This window comes from Lissotriton vulgaris, chromosome 9 (genome assembly GCF_964263255.1).
Source record: "Lissotriton vulgaris chromosome 9, aLisVul1.2, whole genome shotgun sequence".
Taxonomy (NCBI): domain Eukaryota; kingdom Metazoa; phylum Chordata; class Amphibia; order Caudata; family Salamandridae; genus Lissotriton; species Lissotriton vulgaris.
In genome coordinates this window covers 599,512,398-599,538,725 of record NC_141697.1, presented here as the reverse complement: position 1 = coordinate 599,538,725, position 26,328 = coordinate 599,512,398, and the positions used below count along the sequence as shown (strand labels likewise).

At 40.4% G+C, this 26,328-nt stretch overlaps 1 protein-coding gene across 1 annotated transcript in view; it reads right to left on the bottom strand.

Moving 5' to 3' along the window:
- Window positions 1–26,328, bottom strand: part of LOC147691934 (uncharacterized) — a 407,861-nt gene that overhangs the window by 348,931 nt on the left and 32,602 nt on the right. The window contains exons 4-6 of the mRNA XM_086939486.1: window positions 25,360–25,461; window positions 18,766–18,879; window positions 7,266–7,376 (exon numbers count right to left, since the gene is read on the bottom strand). Coding sequence (XP_086795612.1) covers window positions 7,266–7,376; window positions 18,766–18,879; window positions 25,360–25,461 — 327 coding nt within the window. The remainder of the gene's footprint in view (window positions 1–7,265; window positions 7,377–18,765; window positions 18,880–25,359; window positions 25,462–26,328) is intronic.

Here is a 26,328-nt window from a genome sequence, read left to right as displayed (position 1 = left end):
GAAATATTATACAATATACAGATATCCATAAATTAATTAATTTTCAATAAAAGACAGTTGATTTAATAAAACATCCTTTTCTAAAACATACATCCTCATTAGGCAACATTTGTAAAAAGCGCAAGGCATCTCTACATTGTGTAAATGTATGTATCTTTGAAAGTGGCAATACAAACTTAATTCTAACGCTCTGAAAAATTTACAAAAAAGTGTCAAGTGCAGGAGAGTTTGTGCAGAGAAGCCGCCACATGCACACTTCAATCCAGCTAATGTACCGAAATGCCCCAATGGAAAGCACAATAAGTATGATACTTGCTCTAAATGTCACTAACAAGGCCCTCTCCAAACTGCTCCACATTAAAGACAGATATAGTCATATGCCAATATTTGCTTTAAGATCAGCATATTTTCAAACGAGAGGCTTTCTCAATTCCACATCTTCCCTCTAAATCCGACACGTTCTATAAATAAGTGTTCAACTATCAATTTGAATATTTCATATTGAAGGTGGATTATGAAATGAGGAGGTTCTACCTAGCTCAGTTAATTTCTGCTTAACATATTGTATCCATGGGATGCTCACGCCATGCTCACAGCTAACACTAACACAATCCCCGATTATTGAATGATTCAAAGTGGCCTGGAAATTATTCCATACCGATAACCATAGCAGAGTAAGAGTAAGGTTTATTGTACAGTTAATAAAAACTCACAATGTAAAAACATACAAGTGTATAAAAAAAGCAACCATTGTTACAGTTGAAATGTAAAAAGAGCAAGTAAGCTTGCTCGTTAAAATCCTAAGAGTCACAATAGGATTTAATCAGACCATAGAGATTAAAGGAACAAAAAGAACTCCCAGGGGCTTAGCACAGCTTTGAGTTGGCTAGTGCTTTAGGTGAGCCATGTGTCTGTTTCATGAGTCTTATGGACACTATATCATTTTTTTTTTTAACCATAGCAGGATATTATACTCAAGGGAAGGTAGGTAGAGCTTCTCATAACAGCAGAAGTGTGAAATATCATGTGGAAGAGATAGTAGACGGCTGCAAAAATATCTAATTTCCTTTGTTTGGAGTGCTCCACAATCTGGATAACCCCATATCACACACCCATAACCCACAGTTAAAATTAATTGTTTTGTATAAATCTCTAAAAGAGATGAGATAGGCTTACCCCCAACCTACCTGACAGATGTTAAAATCAAACCCACTACCTGAGAAAACTTTGCACAGCAAAATTAAATATTTCCAGCCCAGGAACCACTGGACTTGACCGAACACAAGTCAGAGATATGGAAAACTAGCCACACAGATAAGTTTATTGCCATTGTTGAAAAGGATGCATAATAGATGATGTTTAGGACCACAAGCCATGGTATGAGGCTTAAAGAAATGTGTACACAAATCAAAGTCCGCCATAAAATCAGAAAACGTTTTGACCAAGCAACGCAATGAGTTCGAGCTAGCAGAACCGCGTCATCTTCATATAGGAGCACAGGTATTAGGGTAAAGTTACCACAAGGGACAACTAGAGTCGCTTCTTTCAAACAACTATTACCTTTATTTATGTACAGAATAAACAATAGGGGGAGCTAAAACACACCCTTGTCTGACTCCACGATGCAATGTGAACAGGTCAGAGAGTTCCTCATTTGGTCCAAATCTGACCCTGATGTAGAGTTGATAGAGAGTGAGCAAGAGTTGCATCTAAATCAATCTCCAGCAAGAGCACCCATAACTTGGCCCGGTTGACCTTGTCAAACACTGAGAACAAGTCCATAAAGGTCTGTTACAGTGGACTGCGACTAGCTATGGTATAGTTGCCTATCAACAAATGCAAATATAGGTACTGTTCCATTGTAACTAGCCTTTCTCTAAACCAATACTGTCAAGGAGTCAAGATGATGTAATCATTCGTCCATTCCCAAATTCTGTTAAAAATGACACTCCCTAAGATTTTAACTTTTGTATCAATTAAGCTGATTTGTCTATAACATTTGGGCTCAGAGTGGCTCCCTATTTTATAAACAGGGACAACTACCAAACTTGACCAAGAGGGAGGCAGATCAGATGTATTAAGGTCGTTAAATACATTAATTAGCAAGTAATGGGGCCCAAATGTCAACGCTGAATTTGAAAACATCAATTGGTACCCCAACTGGTCCATAGGCTTCACTGGAAGAACTCTGGTTAAGAGCGATAGCAGATTCATCAAAAGTAATACACAACATACTAATTACCACATTAATACTTAACAAGCATTAGCAAAGCCAATAGGTCTCCCCTATGCTATGGTATATTATGTTAGGGTGCAGTGGTGCTTTTAAGTGTAGGGTTCGTGCTGCAGGAGACACTCGCTGTTGAGGGTCCTGCACAAAGAGGCTGCAGGCGGCGATTGGGAGTCCATTCTGGGCAAACACAAGGGTGGGCTCAGCCTTTGAGGGTCTCAGGACCCTGTTGGTACCATCACATTCTTTGAACTCGGGCTGTGGGGTGCCGGTACAGAGGTACTTTGAGTTGTCGGGTGGCGGAAGTCTAAGGCTCTATCTTTGTCTTGGTTTTGCAGAAGAGGGGCAAACAGGACAGCCAGGCCACTCTCAGTGTGGGTCTCATTGTCCCTCAAGTCCCTCGACACGGAGGTCAGTCTTGCACAGCTTTGGTGTTCAGGCTGGACACAACAATACTTGGTTGCTGGTATCTCAGGTATTGGTAGTGTGCGACTCCTGGCATCCCGATACTTGAAGGGAGAACGGATCTGACCTGTGGGAGCACGGCGACCTTTTCCTGGGCGGCTGCAGCATTGGTAGTCCAGGTAAGTGGCAGGACAGTGAACCGGACAATGCTTCTTGGGTGCCTGCGGCTGCAGGAGAGTAGCTCTTCTACTACAAGGGAGTTCTCTGGTGATTGCGAAGCACAGACAACCCTCCAGGTTTCTTGGAATCTGCACAGTGGAAGGATGAGTCAGTGTCTCCACGAGGGTCGTGTGCAGCAGGCAGGCTGGCAGGGTTGGCACCAAGTCAGTCGTTGGTCTTCTGTTCTCGAGTCAGCAATCTTCTTTGTCCACTCCTTCTTTTTATACTTACTGTATTTAGGGGTGTTATAGGGAGTGTCAGGTAGTAACCAATCTGCGCCCTACCTTTAGGGTGACTATACCCTCCAGATGAGCACTTCCGCTGGAAAGTGGGCATAACCCTAACACAGAAGACCTAATTCCACCAAAAGCCATGATGGTGGAATTTTTGTAGTCGTGTTCACTTCAGGTAGCCCACCTTAGGGGTCGTCCTAACCTGAGGGTGAACACACCTCCTGACTAGCTAATTTTACCACCTGCCCGGGGGCCACCTGGGCCCTAGAGGGGGTGGCATTTCCCCTGTCTGGGCGAACGCAGGTTTGCCTATCACAGGTGGTGGAGGCCTTTGAAGCCTTCTCCCTTGATATTCAGATTATGTATGCAGATTACCAGTCATCCTGCTTGGGGGAGGTGACTACACCTCCTGCCAGAGCAGGCATTGTTTCTGACCTCAGAGAGCAGGAGCTCTCACCCTCAGAGGGTCAGAAATGCGTCTTTGGTGGTAGGCTGGACAGGGCCAGTCAGCCAATACACTAGAGGTCAGTAGGCTTTCAGTGGGTACTTCTAAGATAACCTCTGTGTGCATGTATTAATAAATTCAACACTGGAATCAGTGTGGGTTTATGAGGTGTTTGATACCAAACACAATAGGTTTCAGTGCAGCTATCATGGAGCTCAGAAACTCATTTTGACCAGTACCCAGCGCATACCTTAAGATGGCTTTACTGTTCACTTGTACTGTCAGCAATTGAACTGGCCATGCAGATATGTCCTCACATGTCATATAATGCACCCTGCCTAAGGGCTGTAAGGACTGCTGTAGGGATGACTTAACAAATATTACATGAGGTGTAGTGTGCTATGTCGTGTTTTCACTTTATAGTGCACCTTGTCATGTAACCTGGAGTGGCAGTCTGCATGAGGTTGGTGCTGGGTCATTTAGAGTGGCACTATATATGCTGCAGCTCTTAAGGACCCTCTTTAGTACCTATGCTCTAGATACCAGAGGCACCACATACTAGGCACTTACAGATGTGCTAAAGGCCTCGCCCACTGGGCATCAATTGACCAGTTACCTTATTGTGGGAAAATAACACTAGCACTGGGGAACTGATTAGCAGGAACCCAGTGCACTTCAGACAACGTTGCATCAAATACCAGGCAAAATGTTGGAAATCTACTGCAATAAAAACCCAGTTTCCTACACTAGCTAACAAGCTTTGCGCTACATTTGGAGTTCTAAAATTAACAACAATTCATTCCCCATTTAGCAGCTTATGGGATGATCCAACCCAGTACTCTCTTCTGGTCATTAATATTTGGTTGTTTTGTGCAATGCAGAATCAAATAAGCTTACACAGCCAGTGTACCACCTTACATATCAACTGTTCACTTGTCTCTTCTTGTACTACTTTTAGTTTCGGAATACTGACCAGGACTATTACATACGGACAAACAGGCGGGTGGGGGGGGGGGGGGGGGGGGGGGGGGGTAGGCTCAATACATCTAGCTTCAGAAGGAAATCACAAGGAGCCTGGTGAGTGGAATTACAAAAGTCAACCATACACCCCAAGCTAACAGGAGTGTACACTGGGGCAACTAAAGGTAGGTTTAACAACGGGGCAGCTGGGCGCAGGAGGCAACAGGTTAGGAGGGCTGCTAGAGTTGCCATTATCTGTCTGCTGAGCACCTAGAAACAAAACAGAGCCACTGCTCCCAGCCACTGGAGGAGCACCCTGGACAACTATAGGAAAGTGACTAATATTAGTACAAATGGTAAAAAACGCCAACATTGATTATATTTTGCTCAACCGAAGAATTCCTTTAAATATTGATTCAGTCCTATAACAGAGATCATTCATGAAATCGCATCACCCATCGAAAAAATTTCACCCTTTTTTTGTCCTTTTAACCGGCGGCTTATTAAGCGGGGAGGCTTATTTAACTGCTGACCACAGACTCCTTTGGACATGCTCTTGCACAGTCAAATGACAGAAGCACAGGACAGTTGGTTTACGCTTGCAAGCAAAAGAGGGGTCACCCCCTTCCAACGACAACCTTCTCTTAGTCATAGCAATTTCTTTGGAAATTACACACACAGCAAGCTCTAGGATAGAATCTATAGTTGTTCTCTTAAAAATAGAATCAAATATATTCAGAGTTTTCCATTTGCCAACAGTCAATCCACTAAGAAGGAAAATATAAAATGAAAGGAAAGTTGCCCAGCTCAGTCTCTTCCTGCTGATTGAATTGAAGATAAGCGCCCTGCTCGGCACAGCCCCGCCTCTCAAGGGAAAAGGATTATGGTACTGGTAGTCCTGGCCCCAAAGATCCCAAAAAAGCATACCGTGTAACAGAGTCCCAGATTTAAACATAAGTCCCCTGCTCCGCACAGTCCCGCCTCTCAGGGGCAAAGATGGTGTTACTGTTAGTCCTGCAGGGGCGGCTTCTCCATGAGTACGGAGGAGTGTCGCCCGCTAAAAAATACCCCAGAATAGTTGAAAATCAAAATGGTAAAACTTATTGATTACCATTATATTTTTCAGCAACCCATCCTGAACATAGTGTCAAGACGGGCGGGGCAATTGCTGCTGAAAGCCTTCAGTGTACATGTGCCTTTAGCCAGCCGTCTTGCGATGGCCAGATGGACATTCACATTTTTTACTTCTCTAACCTAGCTGTCTTAGACACCTGGGTTAGAGAAAGCACAGGCCTCCAGCACTCTCAGACCTGCCTCTCAGGTTCATAAGATTGTGGTGCAGGAAGTCCTGGCCCCAAAGAGCCCAGCAAAGCATTCTACTCAGCGGGGTTCATGAACTGAAGATAAGTGCCCTGTTTGGCACAGCCCCGTCTCTCAGGGGCAAAGTATTGTGGTAAAAGTAGTCCTGGCCCTGAAAGGCCCAGCAAAGCGTCATGCATAGCAGAGTCTATGAAATGAAGTTAAGCATTTTACCCGGCGCAGACCCGTTTCTCAGGGGCAAAGGATTGTGGTGCAGGTAGTCATGGCCTGAAACAGCCCAGTCGCGCAGTGGGGTCCACAATGACAACAGATGACATCAACGGAAACTAACAGGCATCCTGTGAATGTTAGCTTATTCCATCTTTTAGTCTCTTACGGAAATGTTTAGCAGCCTTAACCCATCGCCACAAAATCTGATCTCAGTGGTGTAATTTTAACTAAGCCATAAAGGTTTACAATCAGTATTATAAAGAGCATTGGGCTAGTAAAGCCACTTCACCAATGACGTTCAAAGGATGTGTTTGTACCCTAATACTTTTTTACTTTTGTTAAACAAACAAAGTGGCACATTCAAAGTAACACCTTTTCATGTATACTCTTAGTTTAATAGCCAGTACTCAGGGAAGTTCCTAAGTGCATCCAATAGACCTAATATTGCCTACAGTGATCCAAAAACAGTCACTCTACAGGCCTGAATATTTTAAAATATCCCTTTTAAAGTCATTGTGTGCCCTGCAGAAAAGAGGTATGAGCTGCAAAAATGTGTGCATGCTACTAAGAAGCAATGCTCAATATAAACTACAACAGAAATAATGTGAGCTACAAAAAGTGCTCCTGGAAATATAATGCCATTTACTGGTACAGGTGACATATGACTAAGGACAGTGCGAATTGGGTGCGCCACCTGTCTCCTGAGGCACAGCTCACTCGAACCCAATGTAGGATGACTTCAATTTGAGCTTGACTCAAAATGTAAAAATTTCAAATTTTGCTGTATGCACCGCAGACTAGCGATTTACTCCTGACACGCTTCAGGAGGTCAACCCAGCTGAAATGCATCAAGGGAAAATGCGAGGTACAAACTCCGACACATACAGAAAGAGGTGATGTGAAACTTCTTTCCACATTTAGTTCCTCAATTTCCTCTGCAAATTCGAAATTGGAGGTATTTACCTCACATACGGTAAATACTTCCCTCTGGAGAATTGGTATTTTAGAAGGAGTCGAAAAACGCAAAAAGATTAATACACTTTATAGAATTTAATCTTTGTAATAACAGAACCCTGGTAAGCTTTTGCTCTATTCCACACGCTGTCAGGGGGAATGAGTTACGATAACAATTTGTGACAAACTATCACTGGTGAACATTTTTTGATCTAATTTGGTCTAAGCAATGCAGTAGATGCTTATACGGCTTACTTCAATTCCAATTTGGTTAGCAATAATTACTCACGTGTGGCCTTGGAGATGCTCCCTTGTTTCTCACAGTCAAGGGGGTCAACGGAATACAATTCCTCCTTGATTTTTATGTTTAATGAACCACCCAGTAACATATCAGTAAACCCTGATTTAAAAAAGAAAAACAAGTAGTAGTATGATGAATCTTCATATTTGAATACCTGTGTTCAATCAGAAAATTAAGAATTATGGTGTCTTGAACATTACATGACATTCACATATAACATGGACAAGAGCAATCAAATATTGATATAAGGAGCAACAGTATAACCATAACCAAAACTTCAATGGATGACAAAATCTAAGAAACTGATAATGCAGTCTAAACAGAGGTAGGCCTCCAACACATTTGTAATACTCTTAAAGTAGGAAGAGACAACACTGTGATCCAGATCCAAATAAAAACTTTGCATTTGTAAAGGCAGTGCTGTTGACTTTGAAAAAGCAAATGCACACAATGCAAGTCGCAAGGAAGTGGTATCCGTCTCACCTTGTTACTCACAACGGAATGCACTGCTGTTTTGCTATTGCATTTGTAAAGCATGGAAGGGATAATGAATGCTGAAGGCCACGGTTGATCTACTAAATTTTAGGGGCGCCGCAGAAGAGGGAAATTATGAGACCCCTCTATTTGAATGTGGCCTGATAACACACAAAGTGACATCAGAATGTAATCACAGGCAGGGATATTGACTTATCATCCTCTTTGGTAACAGTGAAGCAACTTTACAAGAGGCAACTTCCTTGGACATTAAAGAAATTGATCAGAACATAAATAACAAGCCTAAATAAAATGAATACATATCTCCTATGGATCAATTAAGTGCATATGCATAGCTTTACTCTCACTATCTCCAAAGATACCCCCACTATCTTTTTCTGACAGGCCTATTGTGCTAGCACAATACCATATGCATGTAACACAGGTTCCTAAAAGGCAGTTGAGCTGTGAAAGGGTATTAATAATGTAACAACTAGTTTTTAATTTAGTGCAGCACTGCTGATGTCTGCAGTTTCTAAACACAGTAAATAACAGATGTTACTTTTAGCCCATTTAAGGTTCTTCGTTTATCAAACTCGACAGAGCGGAAGACTGATCCAGCCTTGCACGATTTAGACTCATAGCCCCCATAATGCCACATTTTATTAACAGGGGGACTTCTTCTCAGTGGCCTATTCTGCTGTCAGTAGGCCTGTGTCATTGTGCCAGGCACAGTCAGACTCCAGACCAAGGCAGGTGGTCATCTTTAGGGACATTAATGTAAAAAGCAGCATGGCCTGCCTTACCTTCTCCCACTGCCTCTCGACCCAAATCTCTCATCTCAGCCCTCTCCTTCTCAACCTCTTATAACCATATATCTCTTATTCGCTCCCTCTAATTATGCCTTGCCCCTTAAGTGCTCTTTTCTCTCGATGGTCTTTGTTTCCTCTTTCCTGCTTACTGTTTTGCATTGCTTCCATTGCTCCCAAGCCCTTGCCTCATCCTTCTCATTCTCGGCTCGCTGTTGTCTGTTTTCCCTTTCTCGTAGCCTCTCCCCTCTCCTTTGTCCCTCTCTTCTTGCAATTTTGTCCTTTGCTCAGTTTTTTTCTCCTTTTTATCACCAATACTGTTGTGTTCCCATATCAACACTGTCCCAGTTCCCCCTTTCATGCCTATTTCTTCTTCCCGTCTTGGTTTTCTTTTGTCCTGTCCTACCCCTCCACTTCTCAAATGTTCTATTCTTTCCACCACCGCATGTTCTTTCCTCGCGTCTTCTTCTCTTCCTGTTTTCAGTTTTCTCCAGACCTTCTCTATCTCCTTCTACCCTCTAGCTTTATATTCAAAACCACCAGTGCTGCCCACTCCTCCTGTTCTTTACGCCTCTTCCTCCCCCAGAGGCTGACTGGACTATGGACAATACACATTGGAAGGAGAATCCAGCATGTTAACAAAGGCCAAGGGGCATGGGAATGGGTCCATTACATGTTAATAAGAGCCTGAGTCAAGGCTTTACATGTGAACGATTTGGCCTCAGTGCTGCCAAACTTTCAGTGAAAGGTCGTACAGGGCCTCTGCAGAGGGATGGAGAGAGGAGATGTGATCTGTGTGTGTGTCATGCAAGTCTGTCCTGGGACTGAGCTACAGGCACTCTTCAGTGGATACACCCTCTCTTCAGTGTAGGCCCAGGCAAGCTCATGCAATGACACAACACACATAAATCTTCTTCTAGGTTTTGCTTGGAAGGCTTTACGGTTGCAGTGCAGAGCCCATCATTGGGGCAAAGCCAGAGAGACGTAGGTGGGCAGAGCTGGGTGTAGGTAGTGGACTAGCATGGGCCCGGTGCTGCCACACGCTCTGCACATGCTTAGAACCGGCCCTGCCAAGGTCAAATCATAGCTATTTACAAAGTGTAAGCTGACAATATCCAGCAGCACCCGCTGTTTGTGTGGGCAAGCTGCAGCCATCATGGAGCAAACAATGGTCCTACGGACTGCTGCATGCTTTCCAAAATGTCTAGTGTGCCACTTTTGGGGGAATTGTGACCTATGACCATGCCCATCCAATGCCAATTCAATTCCTGTAACAGAGGTCTGCTGTCCTAAGCAGGCCTCTGCATCAGTAATCAAACCTGTTCGTAAAGAGGTGCAAAGCCAGTTTCTGCTTCATTCATATTAATAAGGCATGCACTCACTGTGCTGAGTCCCTCTGCACATCGAAGGGTTAATGAAACCTTTGTCGCGCAATGGGAATAACAACTTAGAGAATCCGATCCACTGTGTTGAAACCTGTACCCAATTTCTCAACATCAAACATGGAAATCTGGCCAATCTGCAGGCAATTTGACTCAAAAAAAATCACAAGACTAATATCGGAAAGACTGTAAACCTCTACAAATTTCAAATAAGTTGTCCGTACACCAACATGCTTAGCTATCAAAATGTCATTGGGTACACAAACTAATGATGCAGGCGATGTACCTCCCCGATGTGCAGTACTATGCACAGCACTCTGTCCTTCTGCCATGTTTGTGGTGCAAGAGTAAATTACCAATAAGCACTGCCATCTTCTCTTAGGCAGTTAAAAAATAGATTTATTGTCACACTGTTAAATCTTAATCCCATTACTGTAACAACTATATTTTCATTGAGTGTGGCTCACTGGTTAGAGGCGGCAGACCCGAGAGCGGAGGACGGCCCGGGACCAGGGTTTGATTCCCGGCGCGGCAGGTTTCTGGACCAGGGTCAGCAGACTCGATAATTCTCTCGCCTCGGTGCCCACTCTGATCAGCGATCACACTCGGGAACTCTGGGCATTAGCTTGCCTCATCTTCACTAACGGCCCCACCAGACCGCCGGGGATGCCTGGTCTCACCCTGGAGATACCCATTAAGGGACCATCTCTCAGGGAAGCCAGGAAGGGTTTCGCAGCGGTCGAAGCGCCTTGGGACCCTACGGGTAAGTAGTGCGCTATATAAATGCCTATACATTTACATACATTTTACATTTACATAGCTGTGCTATGTGACGTCTTATACAGTATATTAAGATGCGGGATGTGTGAGAACTTCAACCACGTGCTGCATCCATCTGAAGACAGGTCCTTATCAGTCAAACAATCAATTTATGAGCAGAGAATTGGTAAAATATACCATGTAATACCAAGAAATCTCATGAGTGTGCCAAGCAATCTGGTGACTCAATGCGCTAATGTAACCACTACAGTGTTGCATGTTTAGCAACATTGTCACAGCTTTGCATGCCGCATATACACGCAACTTCCATCTTCCAAGGGTGATCAAATAAGCACCACTGAGTTGGATAACATGAAAATCTGTAATCAGTATGATGAAACAACTTTGGTGATGAAAGTAGGCTTTATAAACAGACTGTAATGATTCTATTATATAATTCTAAATATGGATATAAGATATTTTTTTTACAATATAGCTTTTGGATTTTTTGTGGCAGAGTCAGTCTAATGAGACTTTAGTGTCTTACCAAACGCCAGGCATCGTACACGCAAGAAGACACTAACGTCTCTGCAGACCATGACATAAGGAAGCTTTAGAAAAAAAAGACGTGCAACTCAATTGCTAAAATGAATCATTATTGGAGGTCTGACAGAAACCGGTCTACTGCGATCAACTTGAGAAAGCTTGTGGGCTAAAATGGTAGAGCAAAAACACATCAGATGACGTGATTGGATACATAACTATTGGAATCTATAACTCACATTAAGAAGAATCTTTGAATTGCTGAATGGAAGGGTGTCTAGATGAATCCCCTAACTCACACTGCAATACATCTAAGTTGAAGGATTAAAAACAGCGGAGCACGAGGGGGCGTGGCTTCGCCTCCACTCAAAATGGGCGCTTGCTGTGGGAGCTCTGCCGCACAGGGGACAAGTCGCTGCTTTTTGGTGCATTTTTTGCACCTTCCAGCATTCGCCAAACAGATATTCCTGCAGCTGATCCTGGGGGCATTATGAGGAACTGCTTGCTGTAAGAAAGCGCGCTGCGCTTCTCTTCATTTTCAGATTGTCACGATCACCTCACTGAACGGCCGCCATTTTGTTTCCCTACACAAGTAAGTGCTGGGAAACCTCATTTTGGCATCTTCTTTTTGTTTCCTGCAATGTTATGGGATCTCTAGCAATTTAACTTATGACTGGATCTCTGCACTTCAAGCCTGAAGGTGTGCCTCTTTGGGCTCTTACTAAAACCTATAAGTTCTGAGGAGAATACTGTTCAGTCCAGGCAATTAGAATAAAACGTACTTTCTAATTCAACAGTCTTCAACCTAACATAAACATGGACATTTTCTACTGGATGTAGAGGATCAACTTTATTTTGGCCATGCCCTAGTAATTTTAACATACTGTCTGTCCTGGCAATTGCGTTTTATTATGTCTCAGCTTAGTGCTTTATACTAGGGCTTATCTGTGAGATATTTTAGCATCAAGGAGGCTGTATATTACTTTGTGGCAGTATTTTCGAGGGGCTAATTGTGTTTGAAACTGGCTTCTGCCATTTCCATCCAGCTGTATGGTACCCCTTTTATGGGTAAATTAGGAAAACCCCAATTTGTATTTATCCCTAAAGGGCTGCCTTCGACGAGATCTGCTTCTCACTCATTAACAGTAACACGACCACCTGTTATTGAAGAAATGGCTGGTGTGGCCTCTACTCGCACTTCCTCATCACAGTCTGTAGTAAACAAGACTTCTCTACCATTTTCAGAGCCAAAACGGTTGAAGCATGATCCTCCCTCTCCTGATAAGCCATCACCACCTATTTCCTTGGAGCTGCTGCTGGACGAGATTCGAGCTCTACGTCCTTTTTTAGAGGAAACGAATAGCAAAATGCAGCTTCTAGACGAAAAGTGGTCTTCAATGGAGAGTATAGTATCTGTAATGGAGCAGCAACTTTTAGATGTTCAGGGAGAGACTCAGAATTAATTCTTTGGAAAGGGACGTACACAGGCTACAACAGCACACTGAAGATTTGAAAAACCGAAACAGGAGGAACAATCTACGTATTTATGGTCTGCCTGAAACTGTGGAAGGAGATGATCCTGTTTCCTTTTTTTCCTCATTCCTGCCAAAGTTATTGGATATGCCCTCCCCAACCTCGCTTAACATTCAGAGAGTGCACAGGCTTGGCACTCGCCCATCATTGTCTGCATTTCCAGTCAAGCCTGGAGGCCATCCTCTTCTTGAAATTTACTAACTTGTTGTTGGTCATCTCTGCAGCTAGGCCTGAACGTCACGTGTCTTGGCTGGGTCAAAGACTGTTCCTTTTTCAGGATGTCTCCAATGTCACTGCAACTAGAAGAAAAGTTTCTTATCCTTCGTGCTCCTCTTCGTTCTCTTGGGCCAGATATGGCCTCCTCCATCCTTGCATTTTCAAGGTGACTTTCCAAAATAATACTGTGTCATTTGAAGATCTTGCGGAACCGAAGAAGTGTATACATTCTCACACTTTGAATAACATGGACACTGGACACATGGACACTGATGGTTGATCATTTTATATTTGTTGCTATGGTATTCTCATTGTTATTGAATTGTAGTCCTATTTTGTGATTCTTCATCATATCTCATTTTGTCAGATAATAATTATTTGAAGGTTTGACCATACTTGATATCTCTTATGTTGTTCTCTTTTGTATTCTTGCAGGTTTGTCCGATGTAGTTAACATGTTTGGTCCGTTTTCCTCATTGCTCTCTTCTTTCTCCCCTGGTGTGGCTCGGACTCCCCAGTGTTGAGCGTGTAATTCTCTTGTGTGTCGTCACCACCCCAGTGTTATTTCTTTCTTGTCCCCAACAGGTATGTCTTTTAAGTCGTACTTTGTGGCTATGTACTGTCTCCTCTTTTAGCTTTTCTAAATCCCTTTTTTTATCTTTCCCTTTTTTGTTATTTGTTTCCTTTCATCCTCTCCCTTTCTACCCTTTTTCTTGCTTTTGCTCTGAAGCTCTCTTTTCTTTCCTGTACTATATAATAAAATGTTCTGTTCTATTCTTCTCTCTGTTCTCTTATGTGCTTTTATATCTATCCTTGGGCTTGTTATATTGCTCTCCCTATACTCCTTCACTATTGTCAATTTCCATTGTTTTTACTTCTATGGTTATTTTCTTGCATTCAGAGTTGTTACATGGAATGTAAAAGGTTTTATCAATCCTATAAAAAAGCAAAGAATTCTTTCACATTTATCCTTTTATAATCCTGACTTAGTTTTATTACAAGAATCTCATTTATCAGAAGCTGTGGCTCTTAAGCCCAAACGTAATTGGGTTGGTTCTGTTCTTGTCTATCCTTCAACTACAAAGAAGAATGGTGTTATTATTTTATGTCACAAAAAATGTAAATGGTCTGTAGTTTCGCAAGAAATATACGCAGATGGTAGATGAATTTTAGTTAAATTACTCATTAATAATAATGTCTCTCTAACTGTCTTTAATATTTATGGTCCGACCCAACCAGATTAGGCTTATTGGCCTGCTATTACAAATAAATGTATGCAACACAAAGATGATTTTTTTTATCCTTGGAGGCGATTGTAACCAGGTTATGGACCCATTTATTGATCGAAAATCCCAGGTACGTTTCATTCCCCATAAAACCCATAAACAATTTGATGACATAATAACACAGACACATCAAGTAGATGCCTGGAGTCTATGTAACCCAGATCAAACAGAATTTTCCTTTTTCCCCTCACTACATGGCTCTTTATCCCGACTGAATTACATTTTTCTATCCAAACCTCTAGCTCAAAATCTTAATTTGTCTTCCAACTAACCCATTTTAATCTCGACCATGCTCCGGTGATTTTGGATTTTGATTTGCTCCGTTTGCAGCCCAAATCTTCTAGATGGAGACTTAAGAATTTTGTTTACAGGATCCAGCTTTTCCATCTACTTTTCTTTGTGTGCAGGTAACGCCACTTGGTAGTTGGTGTATTAAGGGTAAATTGAGCACCCAAATTCAGACTTCTTGAAATAATTTATGACATTACACGTATATAAATTTGTTCTTTGAATGTGCGGACATTTCTCTTGGTTTAGGGAACTCTACTAGCCAAAGTCTGTTGATATAATGCTTTTCTTTGAATGAAGGTCTATCTATATCCCCTGCTTTGGTATGGGATACCTTTAAAGCCATCGCCCAAGGATTCATTATTGATTTTGTAGCCAGGAAAAACAAACGCACTCACATTCAGCATAAGGCTTTATTAATGAATATTAAGTACTTAGAACATCAATTTTGCACTTCCTCATCGGAGTCTACTCTGCAGGAGCTTATTTGCGCTAAGATAGAGTTTAACAAGATCTCCACTGATAATGCTTAATCTATTTTACTTCGTAGCAGTGCCGGCAATAGAGTTGGTTCACTCTTAGCTAATTACCTTAAATCTAGAAAAGCAAGGACGTTGATTGACTATTAAGTCCGTGGAGGGTAAGCATCTTGTTTTTGAAGATCAAGAAATCCTTGATGAATCTACAACATTTTATAGGAATTTATATACTCCAGAAGCGCCCACATCAAATTCTCTTATTTAAGTAATATTCCATCTCCTTCATCCACTGACCTTGATTTTGATTCCCTAGATTTGGATACTTCGCTCTAATAAATTGCTAGTTTTCTTAACTCCCTAAAGAAAAAAAATCCCCTGGGCCAGATGGTTTCTCAGTAGAATTTTATTGACACCTTTCAATTTGTCTCCTTCCCAAACTTTTTAACCTCTATAAATACTTCTGCACGACTGGTAAGGCAAGCAGTACTTTCTTAGAAGCCTCTATTTGTCTCATTCACAAAGAAGGTAATGATTCTAAATTCCGCAGAAATTATCGCCCCATATCCTTGTTAAATGTGGACTATAAAATTGTTCCTAAATTATTGACATTACATCTTGAATCACTTCTACTCCATCTATTTGGTCCAGAACAATGTGGTTTTGTTAAGGGCTGATTAACCTCTGATAACTCTTGGTTATTTTTCAATGTTTTAAATAAGGCTTCAACTCTATCTCATTCCCTGGCTGCAATATCTATTGATGCAGAAAAAGCTTTCAATAGAGTTGAATGGTCTTTTTTATTTGAGTCACTCTGTTGGCATGGTTTTGGGCCTAAATGCATCTTGCTGGTTTCCTTACTTTATACAGCACCAACTGCTTTCATTATAGTTAATGGTCTTGTTCCAAACCGATTTTCGCTTCACCGCGGTGTCCGACATGGTTGCCCTCTATCTCCTCTCCTTTTTACTCTTTCCCTTCAGCCCTCTCTGGCTCGCATCAGTCATAACACTTCTATTTCTGTTTTTTTATTCGGAGACCAACACTTGAAGCTCTCTGCCTACGCGGATGATATCTTACTCTTTATTTCTAACCCAGAACTTTCTATTCCCCCATTATTACAAGAATTTTCAGATTTTTTGGTGGTATCCGGTTATAAAATCAATTTGGATAAAACAGGGATTCTTCCTTTATCCAAATTCTGTTCTAAACATCATTTTGATCCAACTGGATTTCATTGGAATAGTTCTAAAATTAAATACTTGGGGCTGTGGTTCACCAACTCTATTTCGGACTCAATCAAAATAAATATGAAAGAAACTCTTGATCGGATTTCCAAACTACTCTCCTCCTGGAATCCCCTTTTTCTTTCTGGGTGGGCTCGTCTAGATTATATCAAGTTGATGATCACCCCATTTATGTTATATATTCTCTCAATGATTCCAATCCACAGTCCTATCTATTTAAAAAAAAACGTGACTCTTTACTTTCCAAATTTTTGTGGAAGAACACAAAATCCAGAATCTCTTTATCCCATCTTAGAAATCCACTGGAGGGGTGAATGTTCCAAATTTTAGGTTATATCATAAAGCCTTTTGTCTTAAACAAGCCTCTTCCTGGCTCCAAGCGAATATTTCTTCTTACACCTCTTTATGGGTAAGTATTGAGCGTCTCTGTTCCCCTTTTTCTTTACCGGAAGTTCTGGCTTTCATGGCCAAAACCAGTCTCACATCTCTTCCATTATTTAAACACACTTGCTCATTGTTAAGACCTTATTGTCAACCAAAGAGAATGACTAGAAACATGTTCTTGCGTTCTCCTCTATGGCATAATAGTTTTCTCATCATTAATATTAGACCTCTATTCTGGAGCCCCTGGAGATCTAAAGGTATCCTCTGGGTTTAGGACTTATTCAATGGCACTTATCCTAGTTATTTTCCCCAGTTCCAAACTAATTTGAATTGTCCTTGCTTGTTTCTGCATACGTTTTTATTGCTTATGGAAGCACTTTTAGAAACCTTCTATTCCCTCTCTTCTGAAGATTCTTGGTGAACCCAAGATCCACTTCTTAGAATCCTGTCGGTATCCCCAAAGGACTCTCTTATTTATAAATCTCTCAATTTCACAGTCCCGGAACGATCAAAGACTAAGATAGAGCTCACCTGGGAGGCAGATTTTGGTTGCGAATGGAGCAATGAACTTTGGAGCAAATTATGGACCAGATCGTTGAAAATTTCTAGATCTGCTTCTACTACTCAATCTATGTTTTTTCTTTACCACAGACTTTATTTCACTCCCACTTCCACTGCCAATTTTACACACTCTAATAATAAAACCTGCTGGTCTTGTGATCATCCCTTGGCTGACCTCCATCACCTCCTTTTTTCATGCATTCCCATAGCTTCTTTTTGGTTACAAATTTGGCCTTGGATCTTAAATATTTTTAAAATTAATATTCCCTTATCAAAGTCCCTCTTGTTTATGGGAAGTTTATCAGAATCACTTGGGATATTATCTCATGAACGTGGGCTGTTTTACCTCATGTTAGCTTAAGCTTTTCAACAAATTACACTCAATTGAAAATGCCCAAATAAGCTTTCAGTTAAATCTTGGTGGAACACTGTATGCCATTACCATAGATTGGACACAGATTTTGCCTCCTGTTGCAACCCACAGATAAATAGAGATCTTTTTTGGTTATCCCTAACGGTTTATTTAAATAAACCCTCTATTTCTCAGATTAACCGGTCAGAAAACTTTCAACCTCCATGAGTTTCTTTTATTTCTTTTATCTCTGTGTATTGTTTCTCCTGTTTAATATCAATCATATTGTAATATTGCTATGGAAAATATGTTAATTGTATCCTCTATTATTCTGATGAGTATTTTTTGCTAGTTTATCTTCACTTATAGAGTATATTTTATTTCTCCCTTTCCCTTTCCCTCCCCTTCTCTTTCCCTATATAAACCCTAAACATTTAAATTAGCTGTCAGATATCTTTTATGGCATGTTTTTATTACATATGTTATTCTTAATATGATAACATTTTGCCCTATGTTGTATGATGTACAATACATTATTAAAGATTCTTAAACTTAAAAAAAAACAGCGGAGCACAGCTTTAACTACTTGAGAACATAAATACTGAACTGTTCAATAAAGGAGCCAGCAAGGAACTTTTATTTTTATTGTTCTCAATAATAACCTTTCCCTTTGTGATGCAGCGTTTTCTTCCTCAAGGCTCAACTTTATGGTTGATGGTTTTAGGTCTTTTAATGAGGATCATCTAATCCAAAGGGCTGTCTGGGGCTATTTCCTCAAGATAAGTCGAGCAGCAATTTCAGTCACAGGATGAAGCATTTAATCAAGCCATAGATGAAAGACACTGCCACAATCAAGAAGTATAATGCTCCTATAGAGAATGCCTGCCAGAGATGATGATGCTATTGGAAAAGATCAGGAATAAAGATGGTTCTCCTAAATAGTGGTAGAGTTTAAAAGAAGTAGGTTACGACTAGCCCAGGACATAAGAATTAGTTTGAGTCTATTCGGGCAGCAGCACACAAACCTACACACAGACATACCTCGGATATGGTTTGCTCGATACCATAAACAAATGCTATTTAACACTAATTTCAGCTGTTGGAGTCTTTACTAGGTAAGGAATGTTCATTGTGTAAAAGGGGAAAATGTATAAAAGCGTATAGAATAGGTACCTTACCTGATCTAACGGCAGTGTCCCCTTTTTCTCCTCCCGCACTTTCCTGATCTGTCATACTGGGGTCAAACTCTTCACCAATTCTCAAATTAGTGCCAGAATTGGGAACACAATATCCTGTTAGAAAAATACAAGCAAGTACATCGAAATTGTAATTGTTCGTTTGTGAAACTGGAAAGTTAATGCATCAGAATGTGGATGATAAAGTGAGTGGCTAGGTTTTTTTTGACAGAAGCCTTTTGAATTGGGAAAACCACATTTATTATGGAAAATAAACAGTACTACTAGAAAACTCACATTATATATTCACATATATATTGCTGTGACTAGTCCTTTATTATTAAAGAATTAATATGGGATCAGGATGGTCTAGGAGGGTATCGTCATTAAATGCAGCAATTAACCTTCCAAATCCACTTAGTCCCTTTTCCACTTTAACACAATCTTTTGGCATGGAGGTAGCTGAGAGGAAAAGAGGTCTCATTGTCTCAATCATCTGAGGTGAATCGACCAGAATCTTTGCAGTCAAGAACGAGCTCCCAGCTAACATCAGACGCTCCCGACCCTGCACACCTTCAGGAAGTACCTCAAGACCTGACTCTTTGACTGAACCAGAGCTGCACCCCTGCGCATTGAGACACTCACAGGTGAGTAGCGCGCTCTATAAAGCCCTGATACATTGATTGATTGAGGTAGAACTAGACCTAGGGTAATACCATATACATGTACATGCTTGTAAACTGACAGTGTGATTTACATATATGAAGCGTATGCTTCCATCTACCCCAAGACTAACTTCTGTGTGCTGTGGAACTAACATGTATGTGTTGTGGGTGTTGAGTAGAAATACTCGCAAAAACAACAGTTAACTGTACTATGTAATTAAAAAACAATATTTAATATGTAAGTAATACAAGCACCATTAAGAATTTAAAAACAATGCTTAACTAATAAATACATCTCCAACGTAGTTCTCGGCAAGAAAACAAGCCACGGTTAACGGCGGGCAGCACGGCAGGGAATGCCAATCCCACATATACCAACGTAATCCAGCTATGGAAACATAAATAAATCCACTGGAGCCATGGCCACAATTCACAATAGTTGATCAACAACAAGCAGAAGTGTTTGTAAATATACTAAACCAAAATGATTGCAACTTACAGTTCACGTGTGAGATGAGTAAAAAGAAAATTGAATTCCTTGACTTAGAATTGAATATTGTCAACAATGCAATTTGCAGTAAATTGTATCGTAAAAAGACAGCTGGCAATAGTTTATTGCTAGCGCAGAGTTGTCATCCGAGAAACCTGATTAATAGTATCCCCTATGGGGAACTGCTGCGTGCCAAACGTAATTGCAGCTTGCAAGAGGATTTTGAAATAGAACAGCAATTGATGGTATCTAGATTCAAGGAGAGGGGATACAGCTGTTCAACTATTCAAACAGCAGTTGATAAAGTTGCCCTAGTGAAGAGAGATGACTTATTCACCCCTAAAGAGAAAGAAATATCTGTGGATAATAAGATGAGATTCATTACCACATACCATAACCAGGCATGGGAGGTACGTAGGAGTCTTAAGAAGTTTTGGGAGGTTCTTAGAACTGATGAAGATCTGAAAGAACACTTGTCAGTTGAGCCATCTATAACATTTAGACGCAACAAATCTCTAAAAGATATACTCATGACAAGTGAGATCAAGGATACTAAGAAGAGAAACCCAGTCCAAGGTTTCTTTACATGTTCTAAGTGTAAAGCCTGCCGCTACAGCACTAACTGCAAAACAGTAAAATTGAATAAAGATGTTGCTGCATTTCAAATATTGAAACACCTATCCTGTGACACAGAATTTGCCATTTATGCCTTGAGATGCCCATGTGATTTATGTTATATAGGCAGCACGATTAAAAAGGCCAAATTACGCATCTTAGAACATCTGCGGGCTATCAGTAAAAATGATAAACAGTACCCAGTTGCTCGACACTTTTTTGTAAAACACAACCAAAACCCAAGCCTGCTGAAATTCTGTGTGCTTGATACAATACCCTTGAGAGAGAGAGGAGGGAACCGCACACTAGAATTAAGGAAACTAGAGTCAAAGCTAATCATAAAATATAACACCGTGATTCCCTATGGTTTAAATATGGACAATGAAATTTCTGTACACCTAAGATGAATCATGTTCTGTATCCTAACCTTTGCTTACTGCATATGCTTGATTTTAAAGTTTTTCATTATTTGTTGGTCACTGAGGGTTCTCACTAGTTTTTAAAGTCAGTTTTTCCGTTTGTTTTCTTTGCAGATAGAAGATGTAACTTCCAAAGATGCATTGCCCAAAGGCTGGGAATATTTGCTCACTAGAGCTATATCAGAAAGAAAGTTGATAATGAAAGTCAAATTGTCACAATTATAAATTTGAAACAGTGGTATAAAAATGTTTTTCAACCTTTAAAAACTATATTAGCCCACTGGGGCTGTATCTATGAATTGATTATGAATGGCTTAAATTCATTTAAGGGCAATGTGAAATTTATTTGTATTCACTCTGCTGACAACAAAAAACGGAAGTATTTTTACTATGTCTATCAAGTGGAACCCTGCACCTTTAAATATGTGTATTGCACTTTAATGAACCACCCCTGACAAAGCAGTGAGGTAACTGCGAAACGCGTCGGGTTTGCCCGAAGCCGAAATAAACAGACCGTTTGTGAATTGTGGCCATGGCTCCAGTGGATTTATTTATGTTTCCATAGCTGGATTACGTTGGTAATAAATACATCTATGTATGCTAGACCCATTCTACAAGTTCTACATTAATAATCATCAGAATAAATACTTATACACCGAATTACTCTATTGTCAATAAACATTGTCATTGAAAAGATATGTTTCGAAATTGCTGATAAAAACCGGTTCTGGGAAATAATTGCATTATTTAACTTCAATACATTCTTGGGTTTGCATGATATAAAGTATAGGTATTCTTTTGAAGTAGCTTAACTTTAGGCCTGTAAGTTATTTGCCTTTAGGTTCAAATGTAAATCTCAAAGGTGCTTTCCCCTCAGTTAATTGGATGTGCTAGTAACTTCTCAGTAGAATAACGTCGCAGTTTATGAAGTATTGTCATAATTCATTCATGTACTCAAATAAAAACATAGCTCAATATGTTTACTTATGGTACAGACATTTTGGAATACTTTGACAGATTTCTGTTAAGCTCTGTATACTTATGGGGCTGTAAAAAATGTTTTTTACATTTCTTATCATTGACTTGGAGATATCTCTTCCAGGCAGTATGCGTGATGGCTCTTCTATCCTTGACTCAGCTGGCAATCAGAAGAAAAAAAATATATACATGCCAAATTAATTCCAATATCTCCCAGTTATCTAGGAAATTGAAAGACCGCACTCTAGGTCAGCTGCCAATCTGCAATATTTATTCCACAAACAACGATCAGGCACAAAAATAAAACACCCAACACGTTTCAGTACACCAGGAATAAATATTGTAAATTGGCCACTGCCCTCAAGTGCGGTCCTTCCTTCCTGTATATCTGGGAGTTGGGAAATATTGATCCCCTCTGTCATCATGTTTACCTGGATCTCTGCTGGAAAAGAAAGGCCACTTTCTGAAAAAAGTAGACAATTTGAGATAACTCAAAGTGTCTTGTATGGGACAGAGGATGCAAACAAGTTCTTACCCACAAATTATTCTCCCTGGGATCACCAAGTGTCTTTAAATCAATGATAATACCGGATTTTTATCTGTCTCCTCACACATTATTGGTGACACTATGTGTGGACCTCAAAGCTGCTCTGTGTTTCATCTATTTTGCGGAATGTGTAATTGTGCATTCTGTATCCCAATCATTGTAAAAATATGGTTGTTTGTATGGGTTAAACATATTTTTTAGAGCTAGAAATAACAACTTTCGGCTTGAATGAAGGGTAGTGGAGGACAGAATTACAGCAGTTTCTACTTTAACTCATAGCCACCAGAATAAAAAAACCCGCTGACTGACACTGAAGACTTTTGGAACTGGAGAAAAGGCTCCATTCGAACCCTTACTCCTGCAGACTTGTGTTGCAGTCAAGAGATGACCAAATTTGAGAGCTAAATTAGTAAATGTGAAATTCCCTGTCAGTTAATCCATGAGTTTAGAAATAGGGACATAGGGCAGATCCAATGGACCTTCACTTGCCACAAAGCTCCCTTCACTTGAGTTACTCTCCTGCACTGGGGTGGTGGAGTAGCGGGTTAGCGGTGGATATTGATGGAGGAATGGGAAGTCCATCAGGAGAACCTGCTCCTGGACAGTGGGTCCACACTCAACTGGGGATTTGGAGGTTGTCTATCCCCTCTAACTGGGCAGCATATTCATGAAGATGGTGGCAGAAGTCCAACTCCTAATGGAAGGATGCAACCTACACGAGAACAGGCAGATCCTCTTGGGATATCAGCATGTGGAGGGCAATGCAGAGGGATGATCTTTGGTGAGAGCAGTTTTTTCTCCCACAGAGCAACGGTCTTTGGAGTCTAGCACACATTTCTATGCTGGGTTAAGTTATTTGGACCAGAAAAAAACTCCTGATTCTTTGTACCAGGTGGGAGTGGACAGACCCTTGGAGAAAATGTTTCTAAAGGGAACAGAAACTAAAGACTCAAAGAGAAAAGAAAGATTTTTTCACACAGAAAGCATTGTCCACCAGTGAATGTCATGAGACTGATTCTGAGATGGGTGCGGCGTTGGCCTCAGGCTTATCCCAAGGAGAGCTGGCAGTAATGTCTGTGCTTAAAGACTTGCAGCGAACCGATTGAAAATAAGATTTTGTCATTGTAGGATGTACTGGAGACTATAAAAAATAGCGAGGGTTGTAATGAGTAAGCTGAGGTAATTTATATCACTCTGCAGGCATGAGAGGAAGGCAGAGAGAGGAGGTGGACCAGAGAAATCATTTTAAGCAATCTTATTGTCTTTCCTGGAGTCCTAAAGTGAACTCCTGGAAATTAGGGGAAAGCCCCTTGCTCCAGGACACTAGGATAGTTCCCTGCTGATGAATCAAAGGCTTGAAGAGTTTGCTGAAGAGCTAGTTGCACAACGAAGTAGTGCCGGCTGATGGTGATTCTAACATAGATCTTTGGAAGGCCATAAGGCCCTCAGCAAGGCTATGGAAATGTTCAGGTGGACATACACTTATCCCAGACAGACGGCAATGAAACTTAAAACAAAAGTGAGAAGATTGGATCTTCATTAGAAGGGTGCAAAAATGCAGATTCCCAAATATGACTCAAGTCACACATCAAAAGAGACAGGAGAACCAGAAAAGCAAGAATGTGAAGCTTCACTATTTTTACTGGCGACCGTAAGAGTGAAACATGAAAAGAATACCTTTTTTCACAACCAGAGGTGGACTATGAAATGGCCTTTGTTCTTGCAACAATAGTTAAATTGTTCAACTGCTGTTCACATATCCCATATTGGTATGTGCTGTCTAGTTCTTGTGGTGCCTGATGTCTTATTTCACATCTTAAGGACGTTTGGTACTTTCATTCTGGTGCATTGATTGTGGATTGTGATGCTTGATTGTTTTCCCCCTCTTTTTAACTACTCCTAAGCCCTGGCCACCGACAAGTCCTATGACCATACTACAAAGACTAAAGAGACTATAAAATATGCCTTAATTGTTATTTGGGAGTTATGACCCGGAGTGACTATTGTTATGGGCAATGTTCCATTTCTATTATGCCGAAAAGTCAGTGCTTGTGTATGTATGGTTAAACTTGCCTTCTAATATCAGGGACATTATCAGTGAAGAGTCATTTTCCCTGTGGACACTGCTCGGTATGCAGCCAGACAAAAAAATTATCAAAAAACGTACGTTGGGTTTAAGATCACCAAGCGTACAAAAACAGTTCCCTAACTGCAGCACTTTTCCTTGCAGTCACATATGACAGTATGGGAATACATAAAAATTAAATTATGTATTCAGAAGCATAACAGTGCTGATGGAAATGCTATTTACAAAACGAAATTGACCTTCTATTTCAAGGAAACCATACATATTGAAGAATCTCTGTAATGGACTGTCCTCCAAAATTGATCAAAACTGGTGGGAAAACTATAAAATGTGCATTGCTAACTTTGAGCAGAAATAATTAAATAGTCTGAGTAGTAATTGGAGTGAGGTTAGCTCATGAGGCCCGGGAACTTAATAACACAGATAGGTGAAGGGGACCTGCAGGAATATAATAGTGCATGTTGCTTGTAAGGCAACACACCGCATTGCTCCCATAATATTCACTCACTAAAGAAATGAGAGACAAGGTACTATTCTGCCATTATTGAGTGATGTCTGAACAAACAGGTCTTCCTATTTCTCATGACCATTCATGCATTATTTCACGCAGTTGTATTAAGTTTTAAAATGGAGTGTATAAATAAAACAAACATTTTGTCTGTGCAATGGCTTGATACATCCATTCCACACTTTAACCTTTCCGACCCAGTTTTTAGGTTATAGCCAATTACAGTAGATGATTTGCAATTTTATTTTCAAAATAAAAAAAAAATACGTCATTGTCAATTATTTCTGACCTGTGTCATGATCCCCAAAGTTTTTCATTTCAACTGCATTTTCAGCATCCTTTAAATGTTGATTTGGCATGAATAACACTTCAGGTTCAGCGGCAAAAAGTTCTATGAAAAAGAAAAACATGTATTTTCACTTTCCACAGCATGAATTTGTATTCAAATAGCTAATTAATGTATTTAACATAAAAACTGCAAGCCCATCACCAATAACCAGCCACACAAAAAACGTACAATTGTAAAGAGGAAAAAAGAAGGTACACTCAAGTAATTACACACATATTTCTACTATAGTTGCATATAGACAATGGAAATACAGACGTAGACTGGAAGGAACAGACGTGCATCACATTCAATAGTGGTAAACAAATGGAAGTTATGGGAATATTTGTATCAATTAATGTATAGACATGGCAGTCAAATCATGAGATAATGTACACACTTTCCCTTCTTCACAGACAATTGGAAATCAGGACCAAAACTCCACAATCCTAGAAATCACTTTCCTTCTGCATGCTAGTGAAGTTACAAGCTTCAATTTCAAATTATTTTATGTTTGTTACATGCCAACAAAGTGGGCACACAAACACTAACAGCCATTACAGTGTTGACATTTTAAAATTCACTTCATACATCTAAACTATTAAGATGAATATTTACAATATTCATGCTTGTTCTATTTCATCAGATCAATCTTTAAAACTTTACCTAATCCTCACATTTCTTTGTCTACATATTATTTTCACTGAAAAAATTAAATATTACAGTGATGCTTTAGTTAGGCAAAAATGTCAGTGCCAGTGCGGATGAAGGACAGTGGCAGTGTTCCTAAGTCCGCTTGCGTTGCAGTTTTGAAAATAGTAATCCCTTTTCAACTTAATTTGTAATATCTGGCATTGTTTTGGTTTTTAAAACATTTCTGTGTGAGGAGTTCGAGTGGGAGTGCTACGCTTACCTGTGCTCGATAATCTGGTC